The sequence below is a fragment of the Physeter macrocephalus genome, chromosome 21, assembly GCF_002837175.3.
Source record: "Physeter macrocephalus isolate SW-GA chromosome 21, ASM283717v5, whole genome shotgun sequence".
NCBI lineage: Eukaryota > Metazoa > Chordata > Mammalia > Artiodactyla > Physeteridae > Physeter > Physeter macrocephalus.
In genome coordinates this window covers 121,419,968-121,442,868 of record NC_041234.1, presented here as the reverse complement: position 1 = coordinate 121,442,868, position 22,901 = coordinate 121,419,968, and the positions used below count along the sequence as shown (strand labels likewise).

General features: G+C 42.3%; 1 protein-coding gene across 1 annotated transcript; it reads right to left on the bottom strand.

Annotated features, from left to right (window-relative positions):
* Positions 1–488: 488 nt before the first annotated feature.
* Positions 489–22,882, bottom strand: FUNDC2 (FUN14 domain containing 2). Its single transcript, XM_007119280.3, has 5 exons — positions 22,674–22,882; positions 18,561–18,711; positions 11,070–11,145; positions 6,236–6,367; positions 489–1,477 (listed from the first exon to the last, which is right to left on the bottom strand). Exons 1-5 carry the CDS (start codon positions 22,804–22,806, stop codon positions 1,400–1,402), a joined length of 570 nt encoding a protein of 189 aa, XP_007119342.1. The 5' UTR covers positions 22,807–22,882; the 3' UTR covers positions 489–1,399.
* Positions 22,883–22,901: the final 19 nt, after the last annotated feature.

The following is a 22,901-nucleotide window of genomic DNA, read 5'->3' as shown; positions in this document are numbered from 1 at the left end:
TAGATGGTACAACAGAAGGCCATTACAGAAAAATGTGTTAAGTTTCTAAGCATGGGTATATCTATAAACTTTTATTTTAAAGAGAAACTCTAAGAGTTGGGGTCATCCTGAGACGGCACATTACCTTTGATGACAGAAATAGTTTATTTCACGTGTGCTGTTGCTACTGTCCTCAATTCTTAATGGGTGGAATGTCACCATTTAAAAACTCTGGTTCAAATGTTATATATTTCATACTAACTGGGTAAATAGTAGAACTGGCACAGAGGAGCTACGGCTACCCCTGATGTTTTGACAAGAGGTAAAGAATATTTCACATTTCAAAGCTTTGGGGTCATCCTGAGACAGCAGATTACCTTTGATGATGAAAATAATTTATTTCACATGTGCTGTTGCTACTGTTCTCAATTCTTAATGCTTGGAATGCCACCATTTAAAAACTCTGGTTCAAATGTTATATATTTCATACTAACTGGATAAAGAAATAGTAGAATTGGCACAGAGGAGCTACGGCTACCCCTGATGTTTTGACAAGAGGTAAAGAATATTTCACATTTCAAAGCTTAAAACCTTTCCTATTAAATAAAAATCCAAGAGCGCCTTCCCTCTTCCACCTGAAGTCACTTATTTTACCATAAATAAATCCTTTGGAAACCATCATGAGATGCATTATCCTGTATGGTGGAAAACATCCCTAGATAATACCTGAATGCCTCTAAGTGATTCACTACGTCTGACCATCCTAAATGTATCTATCGGTTGGTTTCCCTAAAGGCCTTCCCACAATACCTTCAGCTCAGCATATGTATCTTTAGAACAAGTTCAATCCGTATGCCGATATTTCAACTGTAGCGCACATGCTGCCATTTTGTCAGGATAATTAGAGCCAGTATAAGTAGTTCTCGTTCTGTAACCTAAAATCTACTACAAAAGTAGACACCAAGATACCAAAATCTTTCACGCTTAAAGGCAAATGTATTCAGTTCCTTTCCACGCAGAACATAGTAAGGTATCTTATACGCTTATTTCTTTTCCAAATCAAGTTTGGGACAACCTCTGAGGGTCCACTCACGCTCCATGGTGAGCCACCTTGTACCATGTTCTGGTAAGTATCTTAACATAGGGGAGAAAGGAATATTCCTGCTGACCTACAGATTAGTCAAGGGGGAGTGTGCTGGGAGAAGAGTCAATGTCCACTGTCTCTTCCGTTGCCGTCAAGGTCATGGTGGGGCTGTTATCCACTTGTACCAACAGATGCCTACAGAAGCCATTCAGATACGCCATGGCAGGAAGGAAGGCGAGGGAGAAGAGGACGAAGAGGAGAGACTTGCTATCCTATGATGGAGTGAAGAGGCTGCTGGCTGGAAAAACCAGGAATAAGGAAGTGAAGTCATCCTCTTTAGGATGCCATACCAAGCAGAAAGCCTCCGAAAAATCCACCAGTCACTAGAACATTCTTCTTCACGAACGACACCACCTAGGAACAGAAGATAGCACAATGGATTACTTTGCTGAGGATATTATTAGGAAGCAGGACGCAGATCAGAAGGTGAGATGACATGTCTTTGGATAAGGTAGTGGCGGGGTGCTAGCGCACAGTGATCACATTCAAGGGATGCTTTTCAGACAGGACTCTGCAAAGAGAGAAGGCACCACATTCGGTAAACTGGTCTCTCCTCCAAACCTGTCCACACGTTCCTCCCGCCCGCGCGTCTGTCCACCTATCCATACACCCTCCTCTGAGACCTTATCTTCTCACATTCCTACAGCTTCCCATGCATGTGCTCTATCGACCTCCATCCCAGAGGGAACTTTCTCCCACGTGCTACCACAGAAAAGTATTCCTGAGGGGAATACACCCTGTAGCATGGCCTACTGGTTTCCTGAACTTAAGTACAGGGGTTCATCTCCCTAACCCCACCCCGACCTTTCCCACTCCACCACCCAGCCTCCTGGGACCCTCGAGCCCCCTCATTCCCACTGTGCCTGTGTCTTCACTCCTCCCCAACTTGGCTGGAACTATATTTCCCTATTTGACGCATTGTCTCTTGCCATCTGCCCTCAGGAGGAATGACAAAAATCACACAATTTCCCGACATAACTGCATTCACCGTCTTTACTCATTGCTCAACTCGCTACACCTTGGCTCTCAACTCCACCCCCCGCCTGTAACTGTTCTCGCAGAAATCACCAATGGCCTCCTTGCTGCTAAACACTGACCTGAACATTTTCATTTCCTGCTCCCCAAATACGACTACGGGCTCTCGGGGAACCAGCCACTCTCCCTGGGGCCTGTGAGAGGGCCAGGCCACAAAGAGGGACACTACAAACATTTGTGGAATGAACCAATTCCAAACCTTCTGGTTAGTTTATAGTAAGTGCCCACTGTAAGGCAACAGGTGGTTCTGATCCAACATTAACCTTATACTTTTTATTATATACATTCCTGTATCATTAAAGAAGTTTTCAACAATCATGTATTACTTCTGTAAACGTCTGAAAAATAAAAAAATTTTTGAAGTGAGAAGAGTGTAAGTTTCATAACCTTGAGCTTGAGGAGGGAGGGGAGGGAGGGAGTGAGGGAGGAGGAAGGGCTTATCTAAGTGCACAAATGCCGCATTCCACTCTGGACAATGGACAGCTTTTTTTAGAAAAAATTTATTTATTTGAGGGGTTTTTTGTTCTTCTTTTTGAACTTTTCCATGTTACTACACTTTATTGAGGTATAATTTACATGAAGTAAGATGTGCTCATTTTTTCATTGAAGTGTAGTTGATTTACAATGTTGTGTTTATTTCCGCTGTGCAGCAAAGTGATTCCGTTCTACATACGTATGCGTTCTTTTTCATATTCTTTCCCGTGATGGTTTATCACAGGATATTGAATACAGTTCCCTGTGCTCTACACTATGACCTTGTCGTTTATCCATCCTGTATATACTAGTTTGCATCTGCTAATCCCAAACTCCCAATCCTTCCCTCCCCCCCCCCCCTCCCCCCTCGCCACCACCTGAATACAGTTCCCTGTGCTCTACACTATGACCTTGTCGTTTATCCATCCTGTATATACTAGTTTGCATCTGCTAATCCCAAACTCCCAATCCTTCCCTCCCCCACCCCTCTCCCCCTTGGCAACCACAAGTCTGTTCTCTATGGCTGTGAGCCTGCTTCTGTTTCATAGGTTCATTTGTGTCATATTTTAGATTCCACATATAAGTGATATCATATGGTGTTTGTCTTTCTCTGTCTGACTTGCTTCGCTCAGTATGATCATCTCTAGGTGCAGCCATGTTGCTGCAAATGGCAAAATGTCGTCCTTTTACATGGCTGAGTAGTGTTCTGGCAGTGGACACCTGTGGCTGAGCACTCACCACTACACAGAATCCTCTTTTTCTTTTTTTCTTCTTTAAAGGGAATGTCATTTAAAAAAATAATATTTATTTATTTGGTTGCGCCAGGCTGTTAGTTGTGGCATGTGGGATCTTTTTTTTTTTTTTTTTTTTAGTTGCGGCATGCGGGATCTAGTTCCCTGACCAGGGATTGAACCCAGGCCCCCTGCACTGGGAGCGTGGAGGGAACTTTCTCCCACGTGCTACCACAGAAAAGTATTCCTGAGGGGAATACACCCTGTAGCATGGCCTACTGGTTTCCTGAACTTAAGTACAGGGGTTCATCTCCCTAACCCCACCCCGACCTTTCCCACTCCACCACCCAGCCTCCTGGGACCCTCGAGCCCCCTCATTCCCACTGTGCCTGTGTCTTCACTCCTCCCCAACTTGGCTGGAACTATATTTCCCTATTTGACGCATTGTCTCTTGCCATCTGCCCTCAGGAGGAATGACAAAAATCACACAATTTCCCGACATAACTGCATTCACCGTCTTTACTCATTGCTCAACTCGCTACACCTTGGCTCTCAACTCCACCCCCCGCCTGTAACTGTTCTCGCAGAAATCACCAATGGCCTCCTTGCTGCTAAACACTGACCTGAACATTTTCATTTCCTGCTCCCCAAATACGACTACGGGCTCTCGGGGAACCAGCCACTCTCCCTGGGGCCTGTGAGAGGGCCAGGCCACAAAGAGGGACACTACAAACATTTGTGGAATGAACCAATTCCAAACCTTCTGGTTAGTTTATAGTAAGTGCCCACTGTAAGGCAACAGGTGGTTCTGATCCAACATTAACCTTATACTTTTTATTATATACATTCCTGTATCATTAAAGAAGTTTTCAACAATCATGTATTACTTCTGTAAACGTCTGAAAAATAAAAAAATTTTTGAAGTGAGAAGAGTGTAAGTTTCATAACCTTGAGCTTGAGGAGGGAGGGGAGGGAGGGAGTGAGGGAGGAGGAAGGGCTTATCTAAGTGCACAAATGCCGCATTCCACTCTGGACAATGGACAGCTTTTTTTAGAAAAAATTTATTTATTTGAGGGGTTTTTTGTTCTTCTTTTTGAACTTTTCCATGTTACTACACTTTATTGAGGTATAATTTACATGAAGTAAGATGTGCTCATTTTTTCATTGAAGTGTAGTTGATTTACAATGTTGTGTTTATTTCCGCTGTGCAGCAAAGTGATTCCGTTCTACATACGTATGCGTTCTTTTTCATATTCTTTCCCGTGATGGTTTATCACAGGATATTGAATACAGTTCCCTGTGCTCTACACTATGACCTTGTCGTTTATCCATCCTGTATATACTAGTTTGCATCTGCTAATCCCAAACTCCCAATCCTTCCCTCCCCCACCCCTCTCCCCCTTGGCAACCACAAGTCTGTTCTCTATGGCTGTGAGCCTGCTTCTGTTTCATAGGTTCATTTGTGTCATATTTTAGATTCCACATATAAGTGATATCATATGGTGTTTGTCTTTCTCTGTCTGACTTGCTTCGCTCAGTATGATCATCTCTAGGTGCAGCCATGTTGCTGCAAATGGCAAAATGTCGTCCTTTTACATGGCTGAGTAGTGTTCTGGCAGTGGACACCTGTGGCTGAGCACTCACCACTACACAGAATCCTCTTTTTCTTTTTTTCTTCTTTAAAGGGAATGTCATTTAAAAAAATAATATTTATTTATTTGGTTGCGCCAGGCTGTTAGTTGTGGCATGTGGGGATCTTTTTTTTTTTTTTTTTTTAGTTGCGGCATGCGGGATCTAGTTCCCTGACCAGGGATTGAACCCAGGCCCCCTGCACTGGGAGCGTGGAGTCTTAGCCACCGGACCAGGGAAGTCCCTCTGCTAAGTCATCTACCACTCTTCCATCTGCTTTCCAACTTGCAGACATCTGCTAATATTTGTTGTCTCCTGGTTCCTGTTCTCGTGGTCCTTGTAGGTTTAACCAGGCACCTTCCTGACACCTTGGTCCTGGTTTATTTCTCCCCGGTTAAGTGCACTTATATCTTTGGGACACTTGACATTTTTCCAAAGGTAATAAAGAAGTAACAAAATACAGCATTTCAAAAAAGAAGCCATTCTCCTGTCCCTCCAGTATAATCTGACCTGATTTTATGCCTTAGATCAGAGGTTAGCAAACTACAGCCCATGGGCCAAATCTAGCCAGTCACCTATTTTTAAATAAACTTTCATCGCAACACAGCCACACCCACCTGCCTACCCCTCGTCTGTGGCTGTTTTCATGGTACACGGTGGAGTTCAGTAGTGGTGACAGAGATCACAATGCCTACAGAGCTGAAAACATGTACCATCCGGCCCTTTACCAAAAAAGCTTGTCCACCCCTGGGCTACACATTCTGGACATTTCAGAGATGTGTGTGTATGGAGACAAAAATATGACTCAAAATGATCAGAGTGGCTGTAAAAGGTACATCCTCCTCCTCCTCACTTGCTGCTCCCATCCCAACAAGAACTTGTTCAAGGGATGCTCAAACCACGTATGTGCCTGTAGCACTTTGCACTCTCACTCAGCAATAAAGGTCACCAAACCTACCGGTCCTTGGTCCTTGCAGGTTTAACCTTTTAAAATGCCGCTGACGTGGGGCTATTCCATCTGAGGCTGACAGATTGGTGTGTCTGCCCCATTTCTGTACACACAAAGTTGTCTGCACCCGTCACACGCTGCAGATGAACACAACAAGTCTCACCTCCTCTGCTTTGCTTGTGACCTCCGTAGGTATCTGGTTGCTCTTGCGGATCTTCAGCTGTTCCTTGGCTTTCTTCATGTCCTTCTCTACCCGCTGCCAGTCCACTTTGATGTGAACACAACAAGTCTCACCTCCTCTGCTTTGCTTGTGACCTCCGTAGGTATCTGGTTGCTCTTGCGGATCTTCAGCTGTTCCTTGGCTTTCTTCATGTCCTTCTCTACCCGCTGCCAGTCCACTTTGATGTAGCCAGTATGGTTGGCAAGCTTTCGTTTAAAAAACGACAGCAAGAAAGGAGAAACACAGGATAAATCACTGAAATATGTTACCAAAAATCCTTCTGAGTTTCTATCTTTGGCGATATCTGCCATCCAGCTTTTCGTATTACAATGACATTCACTCCACATCTACTCCGCGCCCACCCTATGTGCAAGGCCCTATGCCTGGCAACAGAAGTCCACACACTGGCCTTCGATGACTGCTGGCAATTCTTTTACTTTATTTATACTCTTACCCATCTCTATAAAATTTTAAGTTAGCTTAAAAGAATTAAATGGTAAATGCAAATCAGAACTGGAAGTCAAGATGTAAGGTAAAGAAACCTTAAAGGCTACATAAGCCTGAGTCTCCCAACAATGTGAACTTCTTCTCGTGAGCGATCTCCTGTAAGGGGGAAGCACATCCAAACATGCCTACCGAGCGTGCCTGCTTCCCTTGCTCCAGACAGCAGGCGCGCGCACACATGCTCAGCGAGAGGGAGCTCATAAAGCACGTGCGAACAGGGTAAAACTCATTCACACATGGAGTTTCCTGATGGATTAGGGTTCCCCGGGGAACGAAGAGACTGAATAGGCCATCAGTCAATCCTCCATGTGTATCACTTCTCTCCTCCAAATTGCTGATATGATAAATCATATCTCCCTGGATAGCTACCTAAAACTGAAATTCTTCTCCTCTGTCTAGTCAGTTCTCCCCTGCGCTGTTGCTCTCCCTCTAGTCTCTCTTTTAGTTAACAGCACCAACCAGCTAATCAGTCACCCAAACCAGGCTGGAGAAAATATCTGCAATATAGCTGATAAACAAAACAGTAATACTTATAAAAAGTGAAATTCTTCTAGAGATCAGTAAGGAAAAAAACCCATTTGAAAAACGGGTAAAGGCAACTCACAAAAGAAAGTGGCCAACAAAAGGGAAAAGTTGAACTTCACAAGTAATCAAGGAAATTAACACTAAAATTAATGAGTTACTATACTTCTTTTTATCAGATTGGAGATGATGAAAATACTGAAAATATACGGTGTTGGTAAGGACGTGGGAAATGGACACTCCCATCACAGCCTTGCTGCGAGCGTTTGCCAGCAGCCTTTGAGGAGAGCGGTCTGGCATCATCCGCCAACACTGAAACGGCGCGTGCCATCATGCTACACCCAGGATGGCAGCTCTTGTCACAGCAGCTTTACTGGAAATAAACCAAATGTCCGTCCACACATGAATGAATAAGCAAATGGTGTCATGTTTACACAACAAGATGTTGCTCAGTACTTGTAGCAACATAACTGAATCTCAAAGCTCGTACACTACATTCAAGTTCCGATTCTGTTACTCCACCCTGTCTCTCCCACAGGACGAATTACATTGAACAGCTACTTGGGGGCTCTGAAGAAAACAAGAGCATCTAACTGGAGAAGCCCAGAGCCCTGTATTTCCCATATTTGCTAAGGTATCACCTGGCCTAGACTTCAGGTAGGACTCAGAAACATTCTGACAAAATTCAACACACATTCCTGTAAAAGCTCTTGGAAAAACAGAAACAGGGAGAACTTCCTCAACTTGATAAAGAGCATCTACACACATACAGCTAACGTCAATCATACTTACTGGTGAATTACTTACTGAATACTTTCATCCAATGTTAACAAAAAGGCAAGGGTGTCTCCTGTCTCTATTCCTATTCAACACGGTACTGGAAATGAAGTCATAGTGCAACAAGGAAGAACATAAGGTAAGAGGCGTCCAGATCAGGAAGGAAGAAGTCAAAATGTCACTATTTGTAGACATGTTTGTCTACATAATTTCAAAGAATCCAACAAAAAACAAACAAAAACTCCTACACACAAAAAGCGAGTTTAGCTAGGCTGTACACTACAAGATAAACACACAAAATAAATTGTATTTCTATATGCTAGCAATTTGAATTGGAAATGGAAATGAAATTTATGATTTTACAATAGCTGCAAAATAATCGAATAGGTACAAATCTAAACAAAAATCATATAGGATTTGTACACTGAAAACTACAAAATGTCTGTTGAAGAAACAACTCAAAGAGAAATGATTAAGCCAGAGTTATTGCAATCCCAATCCCAGCAAGATGTTTTATAGATATGTAAACAAGCTGGTTCTAAAATGTGTATGAAAAGACAAAGGAACTAGAACAGCCAAAACGATTTTGAAAAAGAACAGAGTTGGAGGAATCACACTACCTGATTTTACAGCAATCAAGACAGTGTGGTATTGGAGAAGACACACAGATTAATAGGACAGAATAAAAAGTACAGAAACAGACAACCCAATTTAAAAGCGGGCAAAAGACCTGAATAGATACTTCACCAAAAGGAGATCTGGACAGTAAATAAACACATGAAAAGATGTTCTACATCAGTAGTTGTATCACTCTGAGTCCAACTGGGAGACATCTTTAGGGCTCAGGGTGAGGGCCTGGGGAAAAGCACAAGAGCAACTAAAGCTCTTATGAGGTATCGAGGAATAAAACTGAACCACAGATGGACAAGCTCTGTATGGAAAAAGTAATAAAAGTCTAGGCAAAGACATTAAAGAAGACCCAAATAAATGGAGAGAAAGCCTGTGTTCACAGCTAGATGATACAATATCATAAAAGATATTAATTCTCCCCCAAGTTATCTATATATGGTTCCCATGCAATTCCAGTCAAACATTTTTCTTCTTACCTTTTTTCCCCTTTTTGGGTGCACCGTGCAGCACACGGGATCTTAGTTCCCCGACCAGGGATCAAACCCGTGCCCCCTGCAATAGCAGCGCGGACGGAGTCTTAACCACTGGACTACCAGGGAAGTCCCCCAATCAAAATGTAAACAGAATCTTTGAAAGGAATTGACAAGCCTGTTCTAAAATTTAGATGGAGAAGCAAAAGTACAAAAGCAGCCACACGATCCTGAAGAATATGAGGAGGAACCTGTCTTGCCAACGATCAAGGCTCAGTAGATATACAGAAAGTAGAGTCAGAGCCACACATATATGAACTCTGACGTATGATAAAGGCAACGGTACAAAGACTGAGAAAAGGAAGACTTATTCACTAAATGCTGCTGGGACAATAATCCAGATGAAAGACAGGAAACTGGATCCTTATGTCAAACCACACCCCTGATCTCCCAACATGGTGACTACCCTGGTGACAGGGCACATGCGTGCACAGCACAGACCCCCATGTCCCACCTGCACTGCACCCCTTGCACATCTGACCCAAGCAATACCAGAATCCCAGTGCGAGGGTCCTTCCTGGAGATTATTCTAATGCCCATTGCTTCTGTCAGTCAGAACGCCCAAAAGAAACAGAGGGTGCACTCAGATTAATGCATTGCAAAGCAATATGAATACAATTCATAGCAATTTCAAAGCAATACTCAGGGAAACCACAGGGATAGAACAGGATTGAGGGTCTAGTGCAAGAGAGCTGTCACAGCACTTGCATCTGAAGGGGTGCGAGGAAGGAAAGGTGACTGCAACCCAGAAGGCAACGGGAGGGGCGAGGAGGGGCCTGTCTGCTAAGAGCCACAGGGAGGGAGCCAAGGAACTACACAGGGAGCGGGCCCGGGGGCAGCTGCTGGTGCCTGGCTAGTCACACGCAGGATGCTGCCACAGTGATGCTAGGAGTTCCCAGGCTTGGGCAGAAAAGGGCGGGCAGCTTTCACCATGTTTCTGAAACAAGGGCGCTTGGAGCACTGAGGCCGCAAGAGGAGCTGAGACCGGAGTGAGGGAGGGGAGGGAGAGGCCTGGACCCGCCCCAGCTCCCTGCTCACCCAGCTCCAGTCACCTCTGGCTAGAACCCCTTGAGGCTGCCAGCCCAAGCGCCCACCCTCCCCTCCCCGAATTGCTGACGCACAGAAACTGAGATGATAAAAAGATGGTCATTTCAAGCATTGGGTTTTGAGAGCATCTGTGAGGCAGTGATGCTGTACCACACCCGCCCCGGCCCACCAGTCATGAGCGGGCCTCTTCTGGCCTCTTCACACACTTCATTTTCACCTGACGCATCTGGACAACTCACTCAAATTGTGATTCTAACGTGGGACGACCTTGCTAAAATGAGGGCTGCTACCTTCGAGAGGAGACAGAGAGCTGCGGATCCGGACACTCCAGCTTGGCTGCACCTCAGAATCACCTGCAACTTTAAAAATACTCCGATATACAAGCAGGCCTACCGTCCGTGAAATCAGACGGAGGTGGGGGGCGGGCGCCAAGCATCAGTGTTTTATAAAATTCCCAGGTGATTCCAATGTGGAGTCAAGTCTGCAAACCAACTGTACACAGACAGCAGCCTCAGGGAACCAGCAGCCAGTGGCTCAAAAACAAACTCCACGCCAAGGGCCAGCAGAGGCCATCTGACCAGTGTCATTTAGACCTCATGTCTCTCATCGACTTAGTGTCTAAGAATAAATCATATCACAGGGCACTTGCATCACACCTGGGATTTCTGAAATCACACTTGCTTCATATTCCAAGTGGTCTTGTAAACCCTGGAAGGGAGCTATGATAAGGAATATGCACGTGTCCCCATGTTATAAATGACAAAGTGTAATCCACCTAGTAACTGAAGAAGTCTGACTCAAAAGGTTACTAGCATTTCAAATGGTACGTGAAACCGTCTAAAGTAAAAGAGCCCAGACTGTGTGTGAGGACGGCCAGGGAAAGCCTCCACATACAGACCTGAAGCAGGAAAAATCCACCTCCCAGAGCTGTGGCAGCCAACCTTCCAACCTTCTGGAATATGAAACCAGTGCACCTACAAAAATCAAGTTAACAAGCTGTCAGACACACACAAGCATGGACTTCCAACAACATTCAGAGCCTACTTACCTTGGGATGATCCACCGCCTTCCTACCCCAGGCATACAGCCCGTCCCCTCCAGAACAAGGAAACGGCAGAGGCTCCGGCCTCAGAAAGACGCTGACTCAGATCTTGGCTCTACTACTCACTTCATTTTGTGGTCTTGAGCAAATCCCTTAAACTCCCAAGCCGTGTTTTTAAAAGATGACTCTGGCTACACTGTGGAGAATGGATCAACAAAGGAAAGGATAAAGCAGAGACTCCAGTCGGCAATATGGAAGGGAAATGGCGGCTGGGAGGGGGCAGCCCTGAGAACTCCTGGCGAAGCGAGTGAACACATGACCGCGTATGAGGCCAGAGTGGCCGCACGGGATAAGGGACAGGCTCTCAGTGCCATCACTGTTAGAGCTTCTTCTCTGGTCCCCTGGCCTCCATTTAGCCCCCTGGAGTCTATTCTCAACATATGGTCCTTCTAAAACAAGGGCCAGCAAACAAACCATGGGGGGAGAGCCCAGCTGGCCTGCTGCCTCTGTCTGTAAACCAGGTTTCACAGGCGCACGGCCACACCAACTCCTGACATACTGTCCACAGCCGCTTTCTCACTACAACAGCAGAGCTGAGCAGGTGACTGGCAAGGCCTAAAACACTTACCACATGGCTCTTGACAGGCAACTCTGCCCTGAAGATGGCTTATAAAGCCCTACACTTACATCTAGGCTCCGTTCACCTCTCTGCCCTCATTTTCTACCACCTGCTGCTTGGTACACTTCAGTAGGAGAAAAAATATATCAATATCAATAAAACATTGCATGGAGGACCTCACAAGGATTTTAAATGTTTTTAAACAAAAGCTAGGTATATCTCAGAAGGGACTCCTAAACTGGAGGAGTGATAGGACTAGTAAATAAACCGTTAGGACTCATCTTAATTCTTAAATGTGATTATAAGCTGAAGTAAACTGCCTGTACCCTGTATCCACTGGCCCTAAGTCCCTGACGTGAAGGCATTAACTGACATTTTGCAGCTAAGATTCATTCATGATAAAGGCAACCAACTGGATCGTTAACTAGCTCTTATTTCTCCAATCTTTTTTTCAAAAACCTAACATGGATAAAGGTGTTTTTCCCCTCCAAAGAAATCTGGGAGAAAAAAATGAAGTATATATAAACTCCAGCAATTTTCTTCTCAGTCTCTTTTAATTTTACCTTTAAAATTAGTTCTATAGAGTAAGGTACAGAACACACGTGGAATTTTTTTAAAGCCATGTGTAAATGTGTCCCAGAACAAGAATCAAGACTCAATTATATAATAAAAAAGATATCTAGCACCCAATAAGGTAAAATTCACAATACTACCATCCCATTAAAAACTACCAGGTGGGCAAAGCAGGAAAACAGACCCATAATGATGAAAAACGAAATCAACTGAAAGCAACCTAGTAATGGCACAAATGACAGAATGCTGACAGAAACATCAAAAGTTATTATGCTTGTATTCCATGTTCAAGAAGCTGGAGGAAAGATTCCGCATAATAAGTAGGGACAAGGAACGTATTTTAAAAGGATACAAATCAAACTTCTACAGATGAAAACTATACGTCTGAGATGAACACATACTTGATGGAACTAACAGCAGTTTAGATACTGTAGAAGTAAAGATTAGTAAACATGACATAGCAATAAAAACTATCAAAATGAAACAGAAAAATACATGAACATGGTTGTAATACTGAACAATAGTTATACAATGGGGAAAACTGCAGGATGGGCTCTCTGGATCTTTTTATTTTTCTTGCATTTTTAAAAATTTATTTATTTATTTTTATTTATTTTTGGCTGCGTTAGGTCTTCGCCGCCGCGCGCGGGCTTTCTTTAGTGGCGGCGAGCAGGGGCTACTCTTCGCTGTGGTGCGTGGGCTTCTCATTGCGGCGGCTTCTCTTGTTGTGGAGCACGGGCTCTAGGCACGCAGGCTTCAGTAGTTGTGGCTCGTGGGCTCTAGAGCACAGGCTCGGTCGTTGTGGTGCACAGGCTCTCTGGATTATTTTTAACAAGCACCTGTGAATCTAGTTATCTCAAAATAAAGTTAAGAAAATAAACAGTGTCAGTGAACTACAGGAAAATTTCAAGCAGTGTAATATGTCTAACTAGAACTGTTGAAGGATAGAAAATATTTGAATAAATAATGAGAAAATATTCTAAATTTGAGGAAAACCGTAAATTGATAGATCTAAACAGCTTAATGAACTCAAAACACAAAACAAATGATAAATATCTTAAAAGCAGCCTGAAAGGCGGGGGGAGGGACATATTAGGTACAGAGGAATAAAATTCAGAGATAGCACATTTCTCATAGAAAATAATGCAAGACAAAAGATAATGGAACATTTTTAAAGTACTGGGGGAAGAAACAACCCTGTCAATCTAGAATTCTATACCCAGTAAAAATATCTTTCAAAAAACAAAGATGAAATGAAGACCTTTCTCAGATATACAAAAGCTGAAAAATAAATCATCACCAGCAGCCCAAAAGTACAAAGAATGTTAAAAGTGGAGGAAAATGATACCAGATGGAAATCTGGATACACACAAAAGCATGATGAGCACAAGAAATAAACTATCAGGGTAAATATGAAAGGTTTCATTTTCATTATTTAAAAATATAAGAATTAAGTATTTAATGAAAAAATGTAAAAGTTAAATGTATTTCTCAATGTAAACCAAGGGTAAAAGGGTAAAATGGAAGTATACTGTTTTATTTTTTTTTTAAGATTTTTTTGATGTGGACCATTCTTGAAGTCATTATTGAATTTGTTACAATACTGCTTCTGTTTTATGTTTTTGGTTTTTTGACTGTGAGGCATGTGGGATCCTAGCTCCCTGATCAGGGATTGTACCTACACCCCCTGCATTGGAAGGCGGCGTCTTAACCACTGGACCACCAGGGAAGTCCCGGAAGTATACTGTTGTAAGAGCATTACACTCTACATGAAGTGGTATATCTCTTGATGATAGACTGTGATAAGTAAAAGATACATCCTATAAACCCTAAAGCAACCATTAAAATTACACAATTAAGAGACATAGGTAATAAACCAAGAAGGGGCATAAACAGAATTATGAAAAATACGTGATTCAAGCAACAAAAGAACAAAAAAGAACGAATAAACTGGACTTCATCAAAATTAAAAACTTTTGTCCATCAAAGGACATTATCAAGAAAGTGGAAAGACAACTTAAAGAATAGAAGAAAATATCTGCAATCATGTCTGGTAAGAATCTAATATCAAAAACATATAAAAAATTCTTACAACTCAAGAACAGAAAGACAAACAACTCAATTTCTCCAAAGCAGATGTACAGATGGCCAACAAACACATGAAAGGATGCTCAACATCGTTAGTCACCACTTCACACCCATGACATGCCCACTAAGATGGCTATAATAAAACGTTTTTTTTAATGAAAATAATAAGTGTTGGGGAGATGTAGGCATAACAAGGAAAGAAGTCCTGACACACACTGCAACGTGAATGAACATCAAAAACACGATGCTCTGGGGGCTTCCCTGGCGGCCCAGTGGTTAAGACACTCTGCTTCCACTGCAGGGGGCACAGGTTCAATCCCAGGTCGGGGAACTAGGTTCCCACATGCCACTCGGTGTGGTCCCAAAAAACCAAACCAAAACAAAACATGATACTCAGTGAAAGAAGCCAGACATACAAGGTCACATATTGTATGATTCTATTTATATAAAATATCCAGAATAGGTAAATCCATAGAAACAGAAAGCAGACAGATGGTTGCCAGGGGCTGGGGAGAGGGGAGAATGGGGAGTAACTGCTCAGCGGGGATGGCGTTTTATTTTGGGGTGATGAAAATGTTTTGAACCTAGAGAGAGGCAGTGGTTACACAAAGGTGTGAATGTACTAAATGCCACTGAATTGTACACTTTAAGATGGTTGGTTTCATGTTATGTAAATTTCACCTTAATTTAAAATATATATATATACACACATACACGGTATACCTATTTTTATTACACACACGTATATTTGATCCAAAAGAAAATAAAGAACAGAACACCAAGATGGTAAATTTAAACCCAATGATAACAAAGATAAACTTAAAGGTAAATAGTCTAAGCACCCTAATTAAAATGAAAAGATTGTAAAATTGGATTAAAAAAAGGAAGACCCACCTATATGCTGCCTATAAGAAACCCATTTTAAAGAACTGTTTTTTAAAAAATATTTATGTATGTATGTATGTATTTATCTTGGCTGCGCCAGGTCTTAGTTGCAGCACTGGGGATCTTCCTTGCAGCATGTTTAGTTGCAGCACGTGGGCTCTTAGTTGCGGCATGCGGTGCGAACTTCTTAGCTGTGGCATGCATGCAGGATCTAGCTCCCCGACCAGGGATTGAACCCGGGCCCCCTGCATTGGGAACGCAGAGTCTTACCCACTGGACCACCAGGGAAGTCCCCAAAAACCCATTTTAAACATACAGACTCCACTTTCCTGAACTTTGCCCCATGTGCCTCTTCCTTTGGCTGATTTTGTTTTTTTTATTTATTTATTTGTTTGTTTGTTTATTTATTTATTTATGCATGCATGCTTGTGTTGGGTCTTAGTTGCGGCCCTTGGGATCTTTCATTGTGGCATGTGGGATCTTTCATTGCAGCACGTGGGCTTCTCTCTAGTAGTTGCGGTGCACGGGCTTAGTTGCTCCGCGGCATGTGGGATCTTCCCAGACCAGGGCTCAAACCCATGTCCCCTGCATTGGAAGGCAGATTCTTAACCACTGAGCCACCAGGGAAGCCCTTGGCTGATTTTAATCTGTATCCTTTTGCTGTAAAAAAAATCGTAACCATGAGTATACCAGCTCTCAGTGAGTTCTGTGGATTCTCCTAGGGAATTATCAAACATGAGGGTAGTCTTAGGGACCCCCAAACTCTGCAAACTAGTAAATGACTTTGGCAAGATTGCAATATACAGGATCAATATACAAAAATCAATTGCATTTCTTTTTTTTAACATCTTTATTGGAGTATAATTGCTTTACAATGGTGTGTTAGTTTCTGCTTTACAACAAAGTGAATCGGTTATACATATACATATGTTCCCATATCTCTTCCCTCTTGCGTCTATAATATAAGCAATGCACAATGAGAAAGTGAAATTTAAAAAGTAATAGCATTTACAATAACATCAAAAATATGAAATATTTAGGGATAAATCTGATATAAGATGTGAAAGACCTACCTACAAAGCATTGTTGAGAGAAATTAAAAGAAACCTAAACAGGGAATTCCCTGGCAGTCCAGTGGTTAGGACTCAGAGCTTTCACTGTTGAGGGTGTGGGTTCAATCCCTAGTCGGGGAACTAAGATCCTGTAAGCTGCGTGGTGCGGTCAAATGGAGAGATAAACCATGTTTATGGATCAATGCAATCCCAGTCAAAATCTCACCAGGCTTTTTGTAGAAATCGGCAGCAAGCTGATTCTAAAATTCATATGAAAATGCTAAGTACCTAGAACAGTCAAATCAACTCTGAAAAGCAACAGAGTTGTAAGATTTACACTACCTGATTCATGACTTATTATAAAGTTACAGTAATCAAAATGGTGTGATATTAGCACCAAGACAGACAAATCAGTTTAACAAAGAAGACATATAGTCAATTGATTTTCACCATTAAGTACAAAGGCAATTCAGTGTAGAGGAGTATAGTCTTTCAACATATCATGTGGGCACAATCAGATATCCATATGCAAAAAAAAGACCTTGGATTCCTACCTTACAACATATACAATAAGTAAATCAAAATGGATCATGGAACTAAATGAAAAATCTAAACCTATATACCATATAGAAGAAAACATAGAAGAAAATCTTGGTGACCCTGGATTAGGCAAATATTGTCAGACATGACTCCAAAAGCTAGAGCTATAAAACAGAGAGTTGATAAATTGTATGTCAAGATTAAGAACTTCTGTTCTTTGAAAGACACTGTCAAGATAATAAGCTACAGAGTAGAAGAATATATTTGCAAATCACATATCTAAGACTTCTATCCAGAATACATAAAGAACTCTCACAACTCAGCAGTGAGAGAAAACCAACTCCTCAATAAAATATGCAGAAAATATCTAAACAGATACCTCACCAAAGACATATGGATAGCAAAAATAAGCTCATGAAAAGATACTCAACATCATTATTTATCAGGAAAATGTAAATTAAAACCACAATGAGATATCTCTTCACAGCCACTAGGATGGTTGTAACCAAAAAGACATTATGCCAGAAACAGACTGAAAGATACAGAAAACCAACTAGTGGTTACCAGTGGGGAGCGGGAAGGGGGAGGGGCACGAGATGGGGAGGAGAGTAAGAGGTACAAACTACTATGTATAAAATAGATAAGCAACAAGGATATATTGTACAGCACAGGGAAGTATAGCCATTATCTTATAGTAACTTTTAATGGAGTATAAGCTGCAAAAATACTGAATCACTACACTGCACACCTGAAACTAATATAACACTGTCAATCAATTATACTTCAAAAAAAAAGACATTATGCCAAGTGTTAGTAAGGAGGTAGAGAAACTGGAACCCTCATACACTGCTAGGGGAGATGTAAGATGTAAGACAATACTTTCGAAAATTGCTTGGCAGGGTCTTAAAAAGTTAAGACATTCAACTACTATGACTCAGCCTAACTCTTTCTAGATATTTACCCAAAAGAAATGAAAGCATATGTTCATACAAACACTTGTACACAAATGTTAACAGCATTTTAGCCCAAAAGTGCAAACAAACCAATATTCATCAAAGGGGAATGGATAAACAAACTAGTTCATCCATACAGTGAACTACTACTCAGCAATAAAAAGGAATGAGCTAGTGATACCCACAACAGCACAGATGAACCTCGAAATTCGAATGCTCAGTGAAAGAAGCCAGACAAAAAAGAATACATACTGTATAATTCCATTTATATATAATTCTAGAAGATGCAAAGCGATCTACAGTGATAGAAAGCACTTACTATGTGGCCCTGGTCAAGTAAACCTTTCTAAGCCTTAGTTTCTATTAAATGAGGATAGATAATAACAATAACAATTTCAGAGTTGTGAGAAGGAAATGAGATACCTATATAAATATCTAACATAGTACCTGGCATGTAGTAAACACTCACTATGTGTAACCATTAAATAGCACTTTAACATTATGTTTAGATGTATACTATTCATTAAGTGAATAATTTCACAAGTCAATGTATTTTCATTGGTTAAAAGAGATGGTTCCTATAACTCCAACACTGAGTCATGCAAAAAAGATACTGGACATCTTTTACATCACTTACCATCCAGTGACACCTCCAATTAACAGCTGGGTTGCCACGCTATACTTTTCAGCTGAAGGCCCAGATTCCTGCCCAAACAGCTTGCGCCACCACGGCTGCTTTTTAGCAAGTTCTGCAAGGTCCAGTGACTCAAAATTTCCCTCAAAGTTTCCTACAAGAATTAATATACTGAATAAGAAAAGTTACTTTCACAATAAATCACTAACATTCCTAACCTAGATTAAGAGATTTTTAAGGAAACAGAGACAGTTGTAATAAGGACATCTAAATATTAATTTATTTTAAAGAGTAAACTGACTCTGAAATTCTGACCAGCAACTTTTGAAAATCAGAGTAAAATCAACAAATATCTCAGAGGAAAAAAACCTAGACAATTTAGAATCAGTACTCTAGTTTTTCCCCTGAATTTTAAAAACAACCAAAAGGACCTAGGAAAAACTGGGAAATACTTAATAATGCATCCTAAATGAAATGCCTTTTCTTCATTTGCCTCTCCTTTTCAGGAGTAACTCAATACTATTCAAGAGCCCACAAATTCACAAATTCTCAGTACTATGTGTATCTCCAGTGATAATAAAGATAGGAGGTAACCCTGAGAAAACCATAATTCAAAAAGAGACATGTACCACAATGTTCATTGCAGCTCTATTTACAATAGCCGGGACATGGAAGCAACCTAAGTGTCCATCGACAGATGAAGGGATAAAGAAGATGTGGCACATATACACAATGGAGTATTACTCAGCCATAAAAGGAGACGAAATTGAGTTATCTGTAGTGAGGTGGATGGACCTAGAGTCTGTCATACAGAGTGAAGTAAGTCGGAAAGAGAAAAACAAATACTGTATGCTAACTCACATATATAGAGTCTAAAAAAATGGTACTGATGAACCTAGTGGCAGGGCAGGATAGAGAACGGACTTGAGGACACGGGGAGGGGGAAGGGTAAGCTGAGAGAGTGGCATGGACATATACACACTACCAAATGTAAAGTAGATAGCTAGTGGGAAGCAGCTGCATGGCACAGGGAGATCAGCTCGGCGCTTTGTGACCACCTAGAGGGGTGGGATAGGGAGGGAGACACAAGAGGGAAGACATATGGGAACATATGTATATGTATAACTGATTCCCTTTGTCATAAAGCAGAAACTAACACACCACTATAAAGCATTTACACTCCAATAAAGATGTTTTAAAAAGGGGTAACGTTTAATTGAGCTGTTCCTATTTACCAGGCAATGTGCTAAGGAATAAACATGTATATATAATTAAATCCACAGAACAAAGTAGGTACAGAACAAGGTACTATTTATTAACTCCATTTTGTAATTAAGAAGTAGAGGCTCAGAGGGTGATTTATTTGCCCAAAAAGGGAAAGAGTTAACAAAATGTCTAATCCCTCTCTCTGTGGGAACATAAATTTAGTGAAAGAGGCAAAAGAACTCTACACTGTAAATGAGGCAACACTGCAGAGTTGCAATCTCAATCAAAAAGTAAGTTTTTATCTAGAAATTGAGAAGCTGGCTCTAAGATTTATATGGAAGTACAAAGGACCTAGAGTAGCATTCCAGTTACTATGGCTGTACAACAAATTACCCCAAAACTTCATTCACAGAGCAAAACAATCACTTTCTATGCTCCCAGACTCTATGGATCAGGAATTCAGACAGGATACAGCTCATCTCTGTTCCATGATGTCTGTGGCTTCAGCTGGAAGAATTACAGGCAGGCGTCTGGAATCATCTACTACATTCACACATACAAGCTGCCTTGCTCTGGGTTAGTCTGGGCTTCCTTACAGCATTGTGGCTAGGGTCAAGGGTGCCTGTCCCAAGAAAGGGAGTAAGAGAGCCAGGAAACTCAAGGGCTCAACAGAAGCTATATTACCATTTAAGACCTAGCCTCCAAAGCCATGCAGTGTTACTTCCACTGTATTCTGTCGCAGCAGTCACAAACTTCCGCTCAGATTCAAGAGGGAATATAGACCCCAGTACTCAGCAGGAGAAGTGTCAAAGTCACATGGAAAAAAACAGCATGTGGAATGGGGAGATATTGCTGCAATCACTTAGGAAAATACGATGTGCCACCAGTGGCCAAAACAATTGTGGGGGGAAAAAAACAACAAAGTTCAAAGAATTTCAAGAATTCTTATAAAGCTACAGTAACACACAGGTAACTAATTTCAAGACTTATAAAAGTACCCTATTTGACACAGTGTAGAACTGTCCTAAGCATATAAAAATATATCAGTGGAAGAGAATATAGTATAGAAGCAGATCTACACATACAATCATTTGATTTTCACATGGCACCAAAGTTATTCAATAGGGAAAGAAAGTCCTTTCAACAAATTGTGTTAGAGCTATTAGGTATGTGTACTAAACAAACCAAAAAAACCCTCAATCCCTACTTTACACAATACACAAAATATAATTGAAGAATTAATTCAAGATGGACCATAGATACCAATTTAGCAAAACCAAAATATGGATGTTTAAGGAACTGGGCCTTTTATGACCTCACAAGTAGTTAAATGGAAATTTTTGTTCTAACGTAACCACAAAACATTACTGCTGTGTTGAAGAAGAAACTCTCTCCCTGGGTTAAAGAACATCACTGAAAACAAGAATGAGTTTTGAGTTTTGTTTTAATGTCATTTTAACAAGCTCCTTAGTTCAATAGAGGGCTCAGCCAAAAAGGATCAAATCAGAGACACTGAGTTCACCCAAAGTCACTCAGTCATTCAACACACACTGCTAAACACTATACCGACCAGTCAGCAGCCTTGCTTGTGAGCCCAGGAAAGCAATGATTACAGTATTATGTGATCATCAATATGATAAAGATTGAAATTCCTAATGTCAGCCTCAAAGTTTCTCCCAGCAATTTCCTAGGTGCAAATATCTGAGCAACCTACACATTTTAACTAAATAAGGGCAGTCTGCTCTGCAGGAAAATAATTCCACTGTGCATTCCAACACCTTTGAGTCACCTCAATTCAGGTGTGCTGGTAAACGGTTTGGGTTTTTTTAAGATTTTTTTAATCTGGACCATTTTCAAAGTTTTTATTGAATTTGTTACAATATTGCTTCTGTTTTATGCTTTGGCTTTTTGGCCGGGAGGCACGTGGGACCTTAGTTCCCCTATCAGGGATGGAACCTGCACCCCCTGCACTGGAAGGCGAAGGCGTAACCCCTGGACCGCCAGTGAGGTCCCCAGGTAAACGTTTCACAAGCGTGGTGGGGTGGGGGGAGGGCTGACTAGTAGTGTATACCAACATCCAGGGTGTGACGTCACTGAAGTGTGATAGCGCTGAACGCGGAGCTGGCAAGAGACGCGGCTTATTCACGCTACGTTATTTCCACCACACAGACACAACAGATGTCCATAACCTCAAGAATACAGATAATAACTAAACATGGCAAACAATAAGGAAGAAATGAATTTTGAGCATTTTCACTGTTTCTAACATACTTTATGTAATCTTAAATTTATATAATTGAGTTTTCGATAATGGTTCTGTGAGCCAGTACTGAACTGAACATAGCCTGGAGCATTCAAAGAAGCAGGATAAGAAGCACGACTGAAAGACGTGGTCCACTGTGTATTCTATTACAGGCTTTTTTTTTTTCACGGACTCTTCCCTTCACTACGCGGACTAAATAGGCGATTTCCAAGAACCATACCACGTGTACTCTTTCAAAACCATCAATAGCGCAAGTAGAGGCGGCCTGCACGCGGAAAGACGCCGGCCGTGTGTTTGAAATGACAGTCCAAAAGGACAAAGTAGCTGCCTTAGTCTCAAGGTGCCAGAGTGCTTCCGGGAACAGGGACAAAATGTCTCCAGGCCGAGGCTGTCGGGGGCGGGGCCGGAAGGCGGAGGAGCCCGGCCGAAGACAACACCGAGGGCAAGTTCGGCTCCAGCCCGGCCACTGACCTTGGCCGGACCTCGGAAGCGGCCGGGCCACAGACGAGCCCCGGGCGCCCTCCCCGCCCCTGCGGCGCTCGGGCCCCCCAGGGGCGCTGCTGGGCCTGGGAGGCGCGGAGCCCGTCCCCTTCCGGAGCCCGGGAAGTCAGCTCCTCGCGGCGCCACCGGCGCGCGCCCGTCCTTACCTTGACTGGTTGCGGCCATTTCGGCGAGCTCGTCTCGCGATGACACCCGTAGGTGCTCGGTTCGGTAGGACGCGGAGTGGCGCGCCGCCGTCGGCGCTAGCTGGCTTCCGGCACGTGGGATAGATGTTTCCATTCCCACGGCGGCGGCGGAAGAGGCGGGGCGGGGCGGGGCGCGGGGCGGCTAGTCCCCTTCCCCGCGCGCAGCCGCTTCACAAGGTGCCAAGGGCG

What these genes read in the sequence shown, in the direction of transcription:
- FUNDC2 (XM_007119280.3), bottom strand. Translation starts at nt 22,806, where the DNA reads ATGGAAACATCTATCCCACGTGCCGGAAGCCAGCTAGCGCCGACGGCG. An exon ending in AATGGCCGCAACCAGTCAAG is followed by an intron (nt 18,712 to 22,673) that starts GTAAGGACGGGC and finishes TAATTCTTGTAG; the next exon opens with GAAACTTTGAGGGAAATTTT. An exon ending in GTGGATTTTTCCTGCTTCAG is followed by an intron (nt 6,368 to 11,069) that starts GTCTGTATGTGG and finishes TTTAAACGAAAG; the next exon opens with CTTGCCAACCATACTGGCTA.